Source organism: Mya arenaria, chromosome 8, assembly GCF_026914265.1.
Source record: "Mya arenaria isolate MELC-2E11 chromosome 8, ASM2691426v1".
Classification (NCBI taxonomy): Eukaryota; Metazoa; Mollusca; class Bivalvia; order Myida; family Myidae; genus Mya; species Mya arenaria.
In genome coordinates this window covers 36,612,849-36,626,827 of record NC_069129.1, presented here as the reverse complement: position 1 = coordinate 36,626,827, position 13,979 = coordinate 36,612,849, and the positions used below count along the sequence as shown (strand labels likewise).

Sequence of the window (13,979 nt, the reverse complement as noted above, 5' to 3'; positions counted from 1 at the left end):
GTTTATCAAGACTGCACTGATACAACATGTAAATTATCTCACATGCGTCATACAGATCATTTGTAAAATGATTAGATACAGTGCAATAGGATAATTGGTTTTTAAATAGATATATGTCATGTTACCATTTGGTAAAAATGTGTTTGATTTAATTATCAATTATTTTTTTCAATTCTGATTTTTGAAAACAGGCATATACAGAGACTGTAAAGGGTGGAGGGGGAGTTTTTTTTCATTATCATAATGATGAATGGATAGAATTTTTAACATTTACATCAATAGATTAATCAGCGATTGTCCAAAACCTAATCACTACAGAAAAAAATGGAAACAAAGGGTTTTATGCTTATGCTTTTGTTTTAAATACTGACAAACTTAATGACCTATCAATAAACCCTTTGCTGCATGTCTTTGGTAAAAATGATAATGATCTTAATCTGACTTATAATTATGAATATTTATGTGTTATGGTTGAAAGTGTTTGCTAATCTCAAAACTATAATAAAAAAGCAATTTAAAACTGAAAGCAACTTGTATGATATATAATTAGGAACATGTGTCTGCACCTAAACTTGGCAGACTGTAAGTCCCCTGACATAAACTGAACTTAACCTGAAACTACACTGACACTGTTTTGAATGTACATGCATGTATAATTTCATTCAAAGTATTGGTTATCGTTTATTTTAAATTTTATGGAATATATCACAAGCGAGCAAAGCAATGTAACTTAATTCAGCCAATAGAGTTTACAATGTGATAGTGCATAACTGAATTGTTGCATTTGGTTGACAATTGTTTAATGCTAGATATAGTCATGGTGTCTTCATATTGAAATATCAATAATGCATCTCAATTGTCAAATCTATAAATAAAGAAATTAAATATCAAATAAATAAAGGATTTATAAAGAATAGCCCAATAAAAGATCATAATTATATACATATCTAATTCAGATAATCTTATGAAATATAGTGTTATTCTTTATTTTATCATGTCCACAAAAATTATATATAAAAGTGACTAAAATTAATCAAAATTAAAAGTACAAATTCATTGCAAATACCAAAACATGATTTATTTAATAAAATATAAAAATAACATCATTAAAGCAAACTGGTATCATTCTAAAATGTACACAATTCTACAAAATGTCTCTGACTTGCAATTTTAACATACCCCGGTAGTATTAATACTCTGTTACAATTACATGTACAGACACACTAGAGGTTATGGAGCCTTTTATCAACAATCATATCATGGGATCACTTTCTTGAACCAGTATAGTCCAGTAGTAACAGTGCATACCCGGTATTCTTTTCTCATGTCTGAGATTTCAAACCTATCATGTTATCGTTGTATATATATGTTTAATTGAATGTATTATATCTATCATGTAATGAGGAGCACTTTGAGTTCAAGTTACTTAATAAATAAGTTGAATCTTGAATCTTTGAAATAAATTCTAAGAATGAAGACTTAAGAAAAATATTTTTTTTGTATTTGCAAGGAAATTTTTCAATTAAGTTTGTAATAATAATAAAAGAATAATTCTGTGACCTTCTATGTTTTTTGTTGTTGTCCTTTCGGAGATAAGAATGGTAAAAATGACAGTATAGAAAAGTATAGATGACATGTATACTGCACTGATGATACATTTACAAAGCTGCTGTTACCTTTGAAAGAAACCGTTACAGCTTTGAAAAGTCACTTGAAACATAAATAAAGCCATATGCGTAACTTGTTTCATACACAAACAGGGCCATATGTGAAACTGCTTTGATACATGAACAGGGTCATATGTGGAACTGCTTTCATACACAAACAGAGCCATAGGTGGAACTGCTTTCATACACAAACAGGGTCATATGTGGAACTGCTTTCATACACAAACAGGGCCATATGTGGAACTGCTTTCATACACAAACAGGGCCATATGTGGAACTGCTCATACACAAACAGGGCCATATGTGGAATTGCTTTGATACAAAAAACAGGGCCATATGTGGAATTGCTTTGATACAAAAAACAGGGCCATATGTGGAACTGCTTTGATACAAAAAACAGGGCCATATGTGGAACTGCTTTGATACACGAACAGGGCCATATGTGGAACTGCTTTGATACACGAACAGGGCCATATGTGGAACTGCTTTGATACACGAACAGGGCCATATGTGGAACTGCTTTGATACACGAACAGGGCCATATGTGGAACTGCTTTGATACACGAACAGCGCCATATGTGGAACTGCTTTGATACACGAACAGGGCCATATGTGGAACTGCTTTGATACACGAACAGGGCCATATGTGGAACTGCTTTGATACACGAACAGGGCCATATGTGGAACTGCTTTGATACATGAACAGGGCCATATGTGTGTTGAACTGCTTTGATAAATATTTGTTTTCAGATGAAACAAGTTCTATAAAATCTACTTCCATCAACTATTTCTAGACAAAGACCCTTGTAAATTGCATTCTTTAACCAGAATCACAAAAAAAAAAACACGCAGTGGCTTAATAATGTAGTGTAAAATGAGGAAAGAGGTGGTATCCCTGAAAAGGATTATAGGACTGCACTAAATGAGAACATAATCAGTGATGCTAAGGCTTTAATTAATGAATAGTTTGTTTGGCTTTCCCACCATGATTTTAAGATGTGGGTTGATAGGTATTTTTAATCCTTTATTCACTTCATAAGACCCATCCCCTTATTTCTTTTATGAAAACAAAAATATGACTACTGGAGAGGCTAACAAATTCTGGGTCAAGGGTATTTTTGTGAGTTGGTCAGGAAATGCCAAACAAATTATTTATTATTTGTGGCCTAGCTGATGGCTTAAACTTGTCTTAGAACTTAATTAAGTCATAGGTCTACTATTTCAATGTAACTCTCCATCAATACCAGTATTCATTAATTCAATGCTTATATATATATATATATATGCGCAACAGCTTTCACAATCAAAGATTCCGCTTGCTCTTGGACTAAATGCTGCCATTATAGGTAATATTTTCCGCTGGAATGTTTTCCCAGTCCGTTGGCTGGTACAAAGAATGAAACACGTCAACTGTTATGATCTCATCATGCTCTTGTTAATATGCTGTGAGGTATCCCACCTGGAATAAAAAACAACAACATTGTGAGATAATAACTAATTTGTGACTAAAAAAGCAAAGAATGCATTTTAAACACTCACTTGGCATCAATTAAAATTATGTCATTGACAAAAACACCTTGAGATATATAGGAGACATAATACTGGACTGTTTTGAAGACAAATAATGTAGGCAAAAATATGTATCACAATTAAAGTTATTCAGAAATGCTGACAACTGCTCTTTTTTCATTTAAAATAAGTCCTTATTATACACATGCTATTGCCTCTAATGTTTCATTTTTTTGATATTTCTTAAAATCATTTTTATGGCATTAATAAATGCCCAATTTCATTCAAAGCTTGTGGAACGGTTTCCCTTCATCCATACGAGTTCGACCCAGCCTATTCCTTATTACCTTGACCTTGGCCAATACATAAATAAGTCCATGTTCAATAAACAAGCAACAAAAGTCTATTATTGATGACTATATGAACTAAAGCCATTTAATAAAGTGCAAGAAATTACAGAATACTAGTTTTAATAATGTTATAATATACATAATCATGGGTTCATTTAACAACAAGTTTTAAATTACATTTTATAAATTAAAAAAGAAAGATCATGGAGAAAAAAGCACACACAAGCATTTTTACCCGTATGCCCAAAAAAAAACAAACACAAAGAAGAAGATACTTAAACATTGTTTATCGAACCATTTCCATTTATTGACCACAATTAAAACATTATTTCTGTTCTAGGAAAGAAAAGATTGAAATATTAGTGATGATAATAACAGTTTCTCATGACTGCTCCCAAATACAAGTGTGATGATATTTACTGTTACAAACTTGGGGAAAGACTAGTCCTCTTCTTCCTTCAAGGAACTATGACTGATCATCATGTTCATGAACTCCCTTGGTAAAAATAGATTACATAATCATGTTTAAAAACTGCCTAGGGAAAACATATAACATCCTCATTTTCATGAGCCTTCAGTGGTTAAACATCATCATGTTTATGAACAGCCTAAGTAACAAGAGCTGTCGTAAGACAGCGCACTCGACTACGCCGCTTTGACTTAGAATACAATAACGATGTAATAATACCAAGTTTGGTCTCTTTATGTCAAACCTAACTAAAAATTTTTGACATATAAGGTGACTTTGATGCTGCCCTCCCACCAGCCTGCCCAAACAATGACACAAGTCATTCAAATAACTTGATCTCCCATTATGAAAATGTGGTTAAGATTAAACAAATATGCCTTTCAAAGGAAACTAAAAAAAAATAGAAAAAAAAAAAAAAAAAATCAAGGGCCATAATTTGTATTTAGGCTTAAAACGGAGTTATGTTTCTCGTTGTAAGATGGTCATAAATAATTTTGAATTTTATTAAGTGCATTTAATGAACGATATAGAAGTTTTTTTATTAAAATCCCAACTTGCCCTTAACTTTTACTTGCCTAAAACTTTAACCTAAGTCAATCATGGGCCATAACTTGTATTAAGGATATGGAGTTATGTAACTTCATTGGGTGATGGTCCTGAACAATTGTGTGAAGTATTAAGTCAATTGAATGAAGGGTATAGAAGTTATTAAACAATATCCCAACCTGCCCTAAAACTTTAACCTAAGTTCCATAGTCAATCAGGGGCCATAATTTGTATAAAATATAATATGGAGTTATCTAACCTCATTATGTGATGGCTCTGAACATCTGTGTGAAGTATTTAGTCAATTGAATGAATGGTATTGGAGTTTTAAGTGAAAATCCCAACTTGCCCTAAAACTTTAACCTGCATTAAGACTTTAACCTAAGTCAATCAGGTGCCATAACTTGTATTAAGGATAATATGGAGTTATGTAACCTCATTGTGTGATGGTCCTGAACAACTGTGTGAAGTATTAAGTCAATTGAACAAAGGATATAGAAGTTATTAATAAATATTCCAACTTGCCCTAAAACTTTAACCTAAGTTTCATAGTCAATCAGGGGCCATAATCTGTGTGAAGAATAATATGGAGTTATCTAACCTCATCATGTGATGGCCCTGAACAACTGTGTGAAGTATTGAGTCCATTGAATGTAGGGTATTGGACTTATAAGTGAAAATCCCTACTTGCCCTAAAACTTTAACCGGACGCCGATGCCGACGCTGGGGCGAGTAGTATAGCCCGCCTATTCTTCGAATAGTCGAGCTAAAAACAGATATCCTCATCAGATTCATTAGCTCCCTTGTGAAAAAATACACCATAATGTTCATGAACAGCCTTACAAAAACAGAATGCATCATGGGTTACATCATCATGTTTATAATCGGCCTAGGTACAACAGTTTACATCATCATGTTAATAATCGGCCTAGGTACAACACGTTTCAAATAGCAATCGTTTTCTTCATGAACTCCTTACTCCTGTTGTAAACAAATTATATCATCATGTTCATGAATTGCCTTCAATCACTGCGAAAACTGACGTATTGATGTGTTTTAGAATGCTTGTTTAATACATCAATAATGAATTATTGAAAAAATACATCTTTATGTGGTAATTTACTAAGAGAAAAAAAGAAACAGTGCAAGCTTAACTTCAGAATGTCATATAGTAAGAAAACTTAAGACTTAATGATAAGTTTTACGTCAAAATTTGATAAAATATGTTTAAATAGCAATAGTGCAAGTGGTAAAAAGCACATCAATAGGTACCACTATAATAATTTAACATTTATAAAAAAACCACTTAAATCTGTTTTGTGAAAGGGTCAAGTTAAACAACAAAGACAAGTTTTGTAAAACAAGAGGGCCATGATGGCCTTAATTCCTCAGTAAAAGTGTTTGAACTTTGTAATCAATATAGCTCGATAATTGTTCTCAAAGCTGTTCATATGGTTCAAATTTCAAAACTGTAGCTTCAAAAACAAGAAAGTAGGTCAAAAGGTCACCTGACAATGTCAATATTGATAATAGTTTTCAAAACTTTACACATGCTCGAAATTTCATAACAGAGACTTCAAAAATAAGAATGTTGGAAAAAGAGGTCACAATCAAGGTCATCCGAGGATAACATAAATATTTGTTTTCAAAACTGTACACATGGTCTAAATTTTATTACTGCAGCTTGAAAAATAACAAAGTAGGTCAAAAGATCATCCAAGGACAACATTGATATTTTTTTTTAAAACTGTAAAAATGGTAAAAATTTCATTACTGTAGCTTCAAAAACAAGAAAAATAGGTCAAAAGGTCACAGTCCAGGTAATCTGAGGACAACATTGATATTTGTTTTCAAAACTCTAGATATGGTCCAAATTTCATTGCTGTAGCTTCAAATATAAGGAAGTAGGTCAACAGGTCACAGTTAAGGTAATCCAAGCACAACATAGTTATTTCTTTACAGAATTGTGAACATGGTCCAAATTCCTTCGATGAAGCTTCAAAAATAAGACAGTAGGTAAAAAAGGGTGGGTCCAGCTTCAACCCAAGTGGCATAATTTGCACAATCTTGGTAGAGGACCACTATATGATGCTTGTAACAAATTATTAAAGGTCTGGACCTAGCGGTTTCAGACATGAAGGTTTTCAAGAATACCCTATAAAAGTCCACAGCAAACCTCAAGGCATGGCCAATTTTGACCACAGGGTCATAATTTGATGTTCACAAGCAATTGTTTTGAGTACAGACACACGAACAAGGGACAGTGCGACATCCAATAAAATCAAAAAGCTACCTTACACTCTGAGGATTTGATAACTACAATTTATTCAGCTTCAAATGACAATGTCTATTCTTTCATCTAACACAACATAGCTTTCCTTCTACACAGAAGTAAATTCTTGTTCATATAAGGTTTATTCCAATTCACTATCCATGCAAAAGATAAGATTGTAGCTTACATAATGGTCTACATGTTTTCAATGGAAAAGTCTGATTATTAAATTCATCATTGAGTAAAAATGAAATTCTTCTAAAAAGTAAAGAGATGTAATAATTACTTTAACCTATAATCTATAAAAAGAACAATAATTACCTTAGAAGTGACTATTTTGAAGAATTAATAACATTTAGAATATATTCCCTTGTTACTAAAAATGGACAATCATGCCAATCATGCCATCTCCAATAGAAAGGGAGAAGATATAGCAAGACTGGCTGCCCTTGCTTCAACAGTAAACTTTACATAACTATCAGATTTTAACAAAATGTATTTATAGTGAACTAGTTACCCACGGGGTGGGACCAATTTTGACCTCAGGGATCACCAATGATCAAACCTATAAAGTTTCATTAAAATTGTCCAACCAGTTTAGGAGAAGATGATGTTCAAAGCAATTGTTGCCGGTGGACAACGCATGATGCACAACAAACGCCGGACGACAGACACGGGACATAGACGGATCACAATAGCTCACCTTGAGCACTTTGAGCACTCAGTATAAATCACATAGAATGAAAAAATGAGTCTAGGAAAACATATAACACCATAATATTTATTAAATGTCAAGATAAAACATTTAATATCATCTTGTTCATGAACTGCCTTTATAAATCAGATTACCTCATCACATTAATGACTGTCTGGGTAAAAAAAAATATGTCATAGTAAAACAGTTACCCCATCATGTTCATGAACTGTCTTGCTAAAAGGTATTACCTCATTACCTCATCATGTGAATTAACTGTCTGGGTAAAACAGATTACCTCATCATTTCCATGAACTGCAGGAGTGAAACAGAACAACTCATCATGTTCAAGAGCTGTCTAAGTAAAAGCAGATTACCTCATCATGTTCATGATCTGTATGGGCAAACTGATTACCTCATCATGTTCATGAGTTGTATGGGCAAACTCATTACCTCATCATGTTCATGAGCTGTATGGGCAAACTGATTACCTCATCATGTTCATGATTTGTATGGGAAAAATGATTATCTCATCATATTCATGAGCTGTTTGGGCAATGCAGAATAAATTCATATCACATTAATCCCCTATCATGTTCATTAACTGGTAAAACAGAACCCCCATCATGTTCATGAGCTGTCTGAGTAAAACAGACAGCCTCATCATGTAATGAACTGCCTTGGTAAAACAGAATACATCATCATGTTCATGAGCAGTCTGAGTAAAACAGATCACCTCGAGATGTTCTTGAGCGGTATGGGCAAAATGTATACCTCGTCATGTCCATGAACTGTTTGGGAAAAAACAGATCACCTACTCATGTTCATGAGCTATCTAAACAAAACTAATTACCTCATTATGTTTAATAGCTGCATGGGCAAAACTGATTACGGTACACCACATGATCATTAACTGTCTGGGCAAAACAGATTATGGTACCTCACATGTTCATTAACTGTCTGGGGAAAACAGATTACGGTACCTCACATGTTCATTAACTGTCTGGGCAAAACAGATTACCGTACCTCACATGTTGTTTAACTGTCTGGGCAAAACAGAACATGGTACCTCACATGATCATTAACTGTCTGGGCAAAACAGATTACCTTATCATGTTCAAGGGCTATTTGGGAAAATCTGATTACCTCTTCATCTTATGAACTGTCTGAGTAAATCATTTTCATGAGCTGTCCAAGGACACAATAAAAATGAATAAATTAATGATGTAATAAGTGCCTGTAAAAGCAATAAAAAAGTCAAATTAAAAAGTAAACAAGAAATGTTGCAATGAGACGGAACCAGGTTTACAATGATTGACCGATGAACTTAAGCCTTCATTGAGAGATTCAGTTTCAACTGTTTTATTTCTAATTTTAGTAGCAGTGACCATGACTTTGACCCTAGGGGCTCCAAATGCATTCCTATAGAAGTCCTCCATAAAATCTTCCTATATACCAAGTTTGGCCACTATATGTCAAAACTTACTAAAATTATTTGACACCATGGGTTCACTTTGTAAAAACCTGGTTAAAAATATAAAAATGTGCTTTAGTCAAAATCAATGACATTGATTTGTTTGCCAGGCTCGATTTCACAAAAGGCATAAAACGATTAGATCTGCTTAATTGGTATCATTATTATAATCAAATGAAACTGGCATATCAGTTTGAGCAAACATGCCATCATTTTATTTATCTTTAATTGGCAGGAGTACAATACGTCAAAATTATTTTATTACAAGTATAAATCTTAATGCATTTGAGAAGGCTTTAATCACATACAACTGGCAACTCCAAAGGAATTTCTGCTTTAGGAACTAAGGGGACAAAGAGAAGGTTTACTGTTAAAAGCTTCATCAAGAAGTATGAGGCCATAATAGTTTTGAGGATGGATACAAATCTAAAAAGCAAACAACAGATGACTTCGGCATTGCTCAGAATATGCTTGCAACTTGGTTAAAAAATAAGGACCAAAGAAAAGCCAGATTCCTCGCCAGTGGTGTCTATATTTTTTACTATTGCCTAAATAAATCAGAAAAAACATGGCATTGTCAAAGTATTGAATGTGTAATGTTGCGAACATTACGATGTAGGCACGGGTACTATGTCAATGAAATACTCTTTGATGGCGGAGATAACATAGAGATAACCAAGGTAAACAACTAGATGTATTTAACTAATCGAAGAAAAATACACATTCAGTAAGCTATCCTACTTGTCTCGATATTCCATCGGCATGAAGTATTTTGGCCGGTCCATGGAATATCCAGACAACGAGTTTCCACTGTACTAAATTTTGCGATGGCTACTGTGTAAAGAATGAAGGCCATTGAATAAACAGTATTTGAGATCTGAGTTAAAACCTGAAGTTGCCCAAAATCTTTAACTTAACTTTTTAAGGTAAATAAGGGCCATATTTTGTATTTAGGATAATATGGAGCTATGTTACCTAATTGTGTGATGGCTGTTAACAACTGTTTGAAGTATTAAGTCAATTGAATGAAGGGTATAGAAGTGATTCGTGAAAATCCCAACTTGCCCTAAAACCCCTTAAGTTCCTAAGTCGGTCAGGGGTCATAATTTATTTTAGGATGAAATGGTGTTATGTAACCTTATTGTAAGATAGTTGTCAATAATTGTGTAAAGTATTAAGTCAATTGAATGAAGGGTATAAAAGTCTAGTAAAAATCCTAACTTGCCCTAAAACTTGTTACAATGTGCCCTTAAACTTTACCATAAGTTCCTAAGTCAATCAGGGGCCATAATTTGTTTTTTAGGATAATAAAGAGTTATGTAACCTCATTGTGTGATGGTCAGTGAATTGAATGAAGGGTATTGGAGTTATTAGTAAAAATGCCAACTTGCCCTAAAACTTAAACCGGATGCCAATGCAGACGCTGACGCAAATGCCGGGGCAAATAGTAAAGCCTCTCTATTCTTTGAATAGTGAACACGGCCTCTAAACGCCAGCTCCACCACTTTACGGTGGTGCAAAGAAAAAGAGCTGTCGACACTTCCGTGGTGGAGCTGTGCCCTATGTTCACATGAACAAACGTGAGTATGATTTATATTTTATTTGATAATTTCATTTAACGGACATATTTCGAAAATCGGAGAATGTGGTACTGTGTAAGAACACTTCTACTATAGGCTGGTTACTATTTCGTTTCAATATTGTGCAAACTGTGGTGCCAGGAGCTTTTTTCCCGTATCAGACTTGTGCATATTTTGAGATCTGATTGCATTGCAAGTACAGTTCGGTGCTTACACACCACGTAAGAACATTCTCACGCATGCAAACATAACTGTTATGTATAGTACCTATACCGGAACACAACAAAACTGATAAGCACTTCTTAAAAAGGAAAAATGCACATATTTATAAAAGTGATGGCGCTGTTGCCCTAGTGGTGGCGCTGTCGAGTAGTGGTGGCGCTATCGAGTATGTTTTGCGCTTGAAGAAATATAAAAAGTTAACGCTTTTGGGATGAATACAAAAGTTAATTGGTTGCTATGTTTTTCATTCACTGAACATTATGCTGGTTGTGCATACTTCTTGTGGAAACAAAAATCTTCGCGAACTACCTTTACCTTACTGAAAACTATTTGCGGAAGTGTCGACAGCTCTTTTTCTTTGCAGCACCGTAAAGTGGTGGAGCTGGCGTTTAGAGGCCGTGGTGAAGATAAAACACAAATCACCAAAAAAGGAATTATTAATCACTACCAGGACAGTAAACTCATTTTTTTTAACTTTTCACAAATTACTATTTAAACTAAATTCACAGCTGAACATGTTTCCAATTGTCCAAGATCCAGCTTTAATTCAAATTAGAATCTTTTTAAAAAGCACCTGCCTCACCTGTAGTAGCTGAGAAATAATCAATGATGGACTTGAAATTTGAACTTTTTGACTGGAGATGAACAAACAGTGACCTTGAAGTTTTGCCTATTCACCCCTATTCAATATTGAACATCTACTGCATAAGGTCAGTGATCTCAAAATCAATATATTTGGTCATCTAATAATTCTGACCAACTTGCATAACGAGTACGACGTTCCTGGGCCCAAGCATCCTTTAGTTATTGAGTGCAACCCTTTTTTCACCTCAAGGTTACAGGGAGCATGACCATTGACCTACTGATCTTAAAATCAATAGTGGTCACCTACTGGTCATGACCAACCTGCATGCCAAGTGTTAAGTTCCTGGGTTTATGCATTCCATAGTAAATGAGGGGAAACCAAGCATGACAGATGGACAGGGCAAAAACAATATAATTATCTCCACATAAATGGGGGAGACATAATACAGTCAAACCTGTATTAAGTGGCCACATTTGGGAAAATGTAAGTGGCTGCTTGCTACAGGTGGCCTAAGTACTTAGTCCAGGTTGGACTTTTCTGACACTTTGGCTTTGTTTAAACAGAGGTCGATTATGTATCTTAACCACCACCTCACCCCACAATCAGTATCATCAGTACCATTAAAGAAGGTTGAATAATGTAGAAAAGACAACTTTATTGCAAAATTACAAATATAGTGCAATGAATAAAAGCTAATACATAGCATAAACAAAAAACACCAAAAATTATTCCACACAACTACATGTACATTTTTAATTCAATTTTTAATGTAATCGTTCATTTTCATTTGCTTAACTTCTGTCAAGCATGTCCCCCTGTGAGTCAAAAACCATGAATACACAAGTTCATAAAGTCCTCGTTTCCTGTAATTTTCCTCTGTCTTTTAGTGATTGGATTTCAAGTGTTAGCATAAGCAAGAAACTGATTTGAGTCCGTCCACAGTTCTTCTTGCACTACCGCCGTTTTCTAATAATTTAATACACTTGACACTTTCTTTTAGAGTCAAACACTTCTGATTTATTTTATTGTCAGCCATAACCAAAATTAAAAAGAATATCACGAACAATGCAATGTATGTATCCATTTGCAGAAGTATAAAGCCTAGGACTTTGAAAATTAATACGGAAATGAATACACATAGTAACTCGTTTCACACCACCAAGTGACAGTGCAAACTGTAAATTCATAACTATCATATCCCGCGTTCTTTGTGGGTATTTGACAATTATCTTCGTAATTATTAAAATATCTTCATTAAGTGTGTCGATTCTGATCGAAACATTTGCCGAAGTGTTATAAACATGATATCTCGATAAGTAAACACGCATGGTAATCGTGTGATGCTATAGGCATTTTCATTGGACGACGGAAATATCCGAGGCTGTCGTTCTTTTCCGTCAACTTCAGTATTAATTAAAGCTTTGCTTTGGCAAACATTACTTGCGGAAGTGTCAGTGACAAGGGATTAGTGGCCGCTAATTAGGGTTTTTATGGCTTCACTGGGACAAATATTAGTGGCTGCGGCCGTGTAAGACAGTTGGCCGCTTAATGTACTCACTTTATATAGTAAAAACTTATGGGGGGAATTTGGAGTGGCCCGATGAGGCAGGTGACCCTTTAAAGCAGGTGACCGTTCAACCAGATTTGACTGTAGTTGACAATACCAGTCTGATAACATCAAACCATTAGGCCTTTTTTTTTAATTATATGTTTTACGAACGGCCAGAGTTGTGAAGTGTCAGAGGAGGAGAAAATAAAAATAAAAATAAAATTACATTTCTGGAATTTTATTTTTTGGTCGGGGAAAAAAAACACAGAAAAGCAAAAGCTATGATGTATTCTCTATGATTTTCTATTTTAATGTCAAGTCAATATGTTAGTGTGTGCACATTTGTTTTTGCTTTATCTGACAAGTTCACTTCATATTTTCATTAATCACTCTTTATACTTTGTAAATGCATGTTATAATAGACAAGTGATATAAAAAAATCAACTATTTTCGGTAAATTTATTTGCCATTTAGAGTTTAAGGAATCGGCTATCACTTCACTGTGTTGTCTTGGCTGCAAATTGTCTGATACCAATTCACCAACCATGTCATTGTAACAGTTAGCAAAAGAGCTTTTTTGTTTCCTTCTATACAGGGAATATTTATCCGCCAGGAACTAGCGATCCAGGAACTTGTAAATCAACTGATTATAGCTGTCTGATAAAACAAAAGCTGTCTATCGAACAGTGATTCAAATAATACTAATTGTCCATCCATCACACATTCTGTCCAACAAGCAGTCCAAACAACACTGGTGGTCCAACCAATACTTCTGGTCAAACCATTTATAGTAACTGTTGTTCAACCAACACATATGGTCCATCCAATGTAGCGATCCAGTAAGCAATAGATGCCCAACCAACAATAAGAGTTTCAACAGGCACTAGCTTACATCATGTTGCTACCAATCTAGCAGCCCAACCGATTGTAGTGATATTCTTCATTGAAAGTGATGGTCTCAGTAGATAACATCAGCATATTTGAATCATATCTGTAAAGAAAGGAATATATAAAAAAAATAAGTTACTCTCCGACTTATTTATGGATGGGTTTTAAGACAA

The 13,979-nt window shown here is 34.3% G+C and overlaps 1 protein-coding gene across 7 annotated transcripts in view; it reads right to left on the bottom strand.

Moving 5' to 3' along the window:
• Positions 1-81: 81 nt before the first annotated feature.
• The window catches only part of LOC128243279 (MORN repeat-containing protein 1-like), a 105,265-nt gene continuing 91,367 nt past the window's right edge, over positions 82-13,979 (bottom strand). For 5 of the 7 annotated variants that reach the window (XM_052960945.1, XM_052960936.1, XM_052960935.1 and 2 more), the window contains 2 exons: positions 3,947-4,022; positions 82-3,126 (listed from right to left, as the gene is read on the bottom strand). In XM_052960945.1, coding sequence (XP_052816905.1) covers positions 3,968-4,022 — 55 coding nt within the window. In that variant the 3' untranslated portion in view covers positions 82-3,126; positions 3,947-3,967. The remainder of the gene's footprint in view (positions 3,127-3,946; positions 4,023-13,979) is intronic. The other 2 variants (XM_052960939.1, XM_052960937.1) reach the window with 1 other exon arrangement.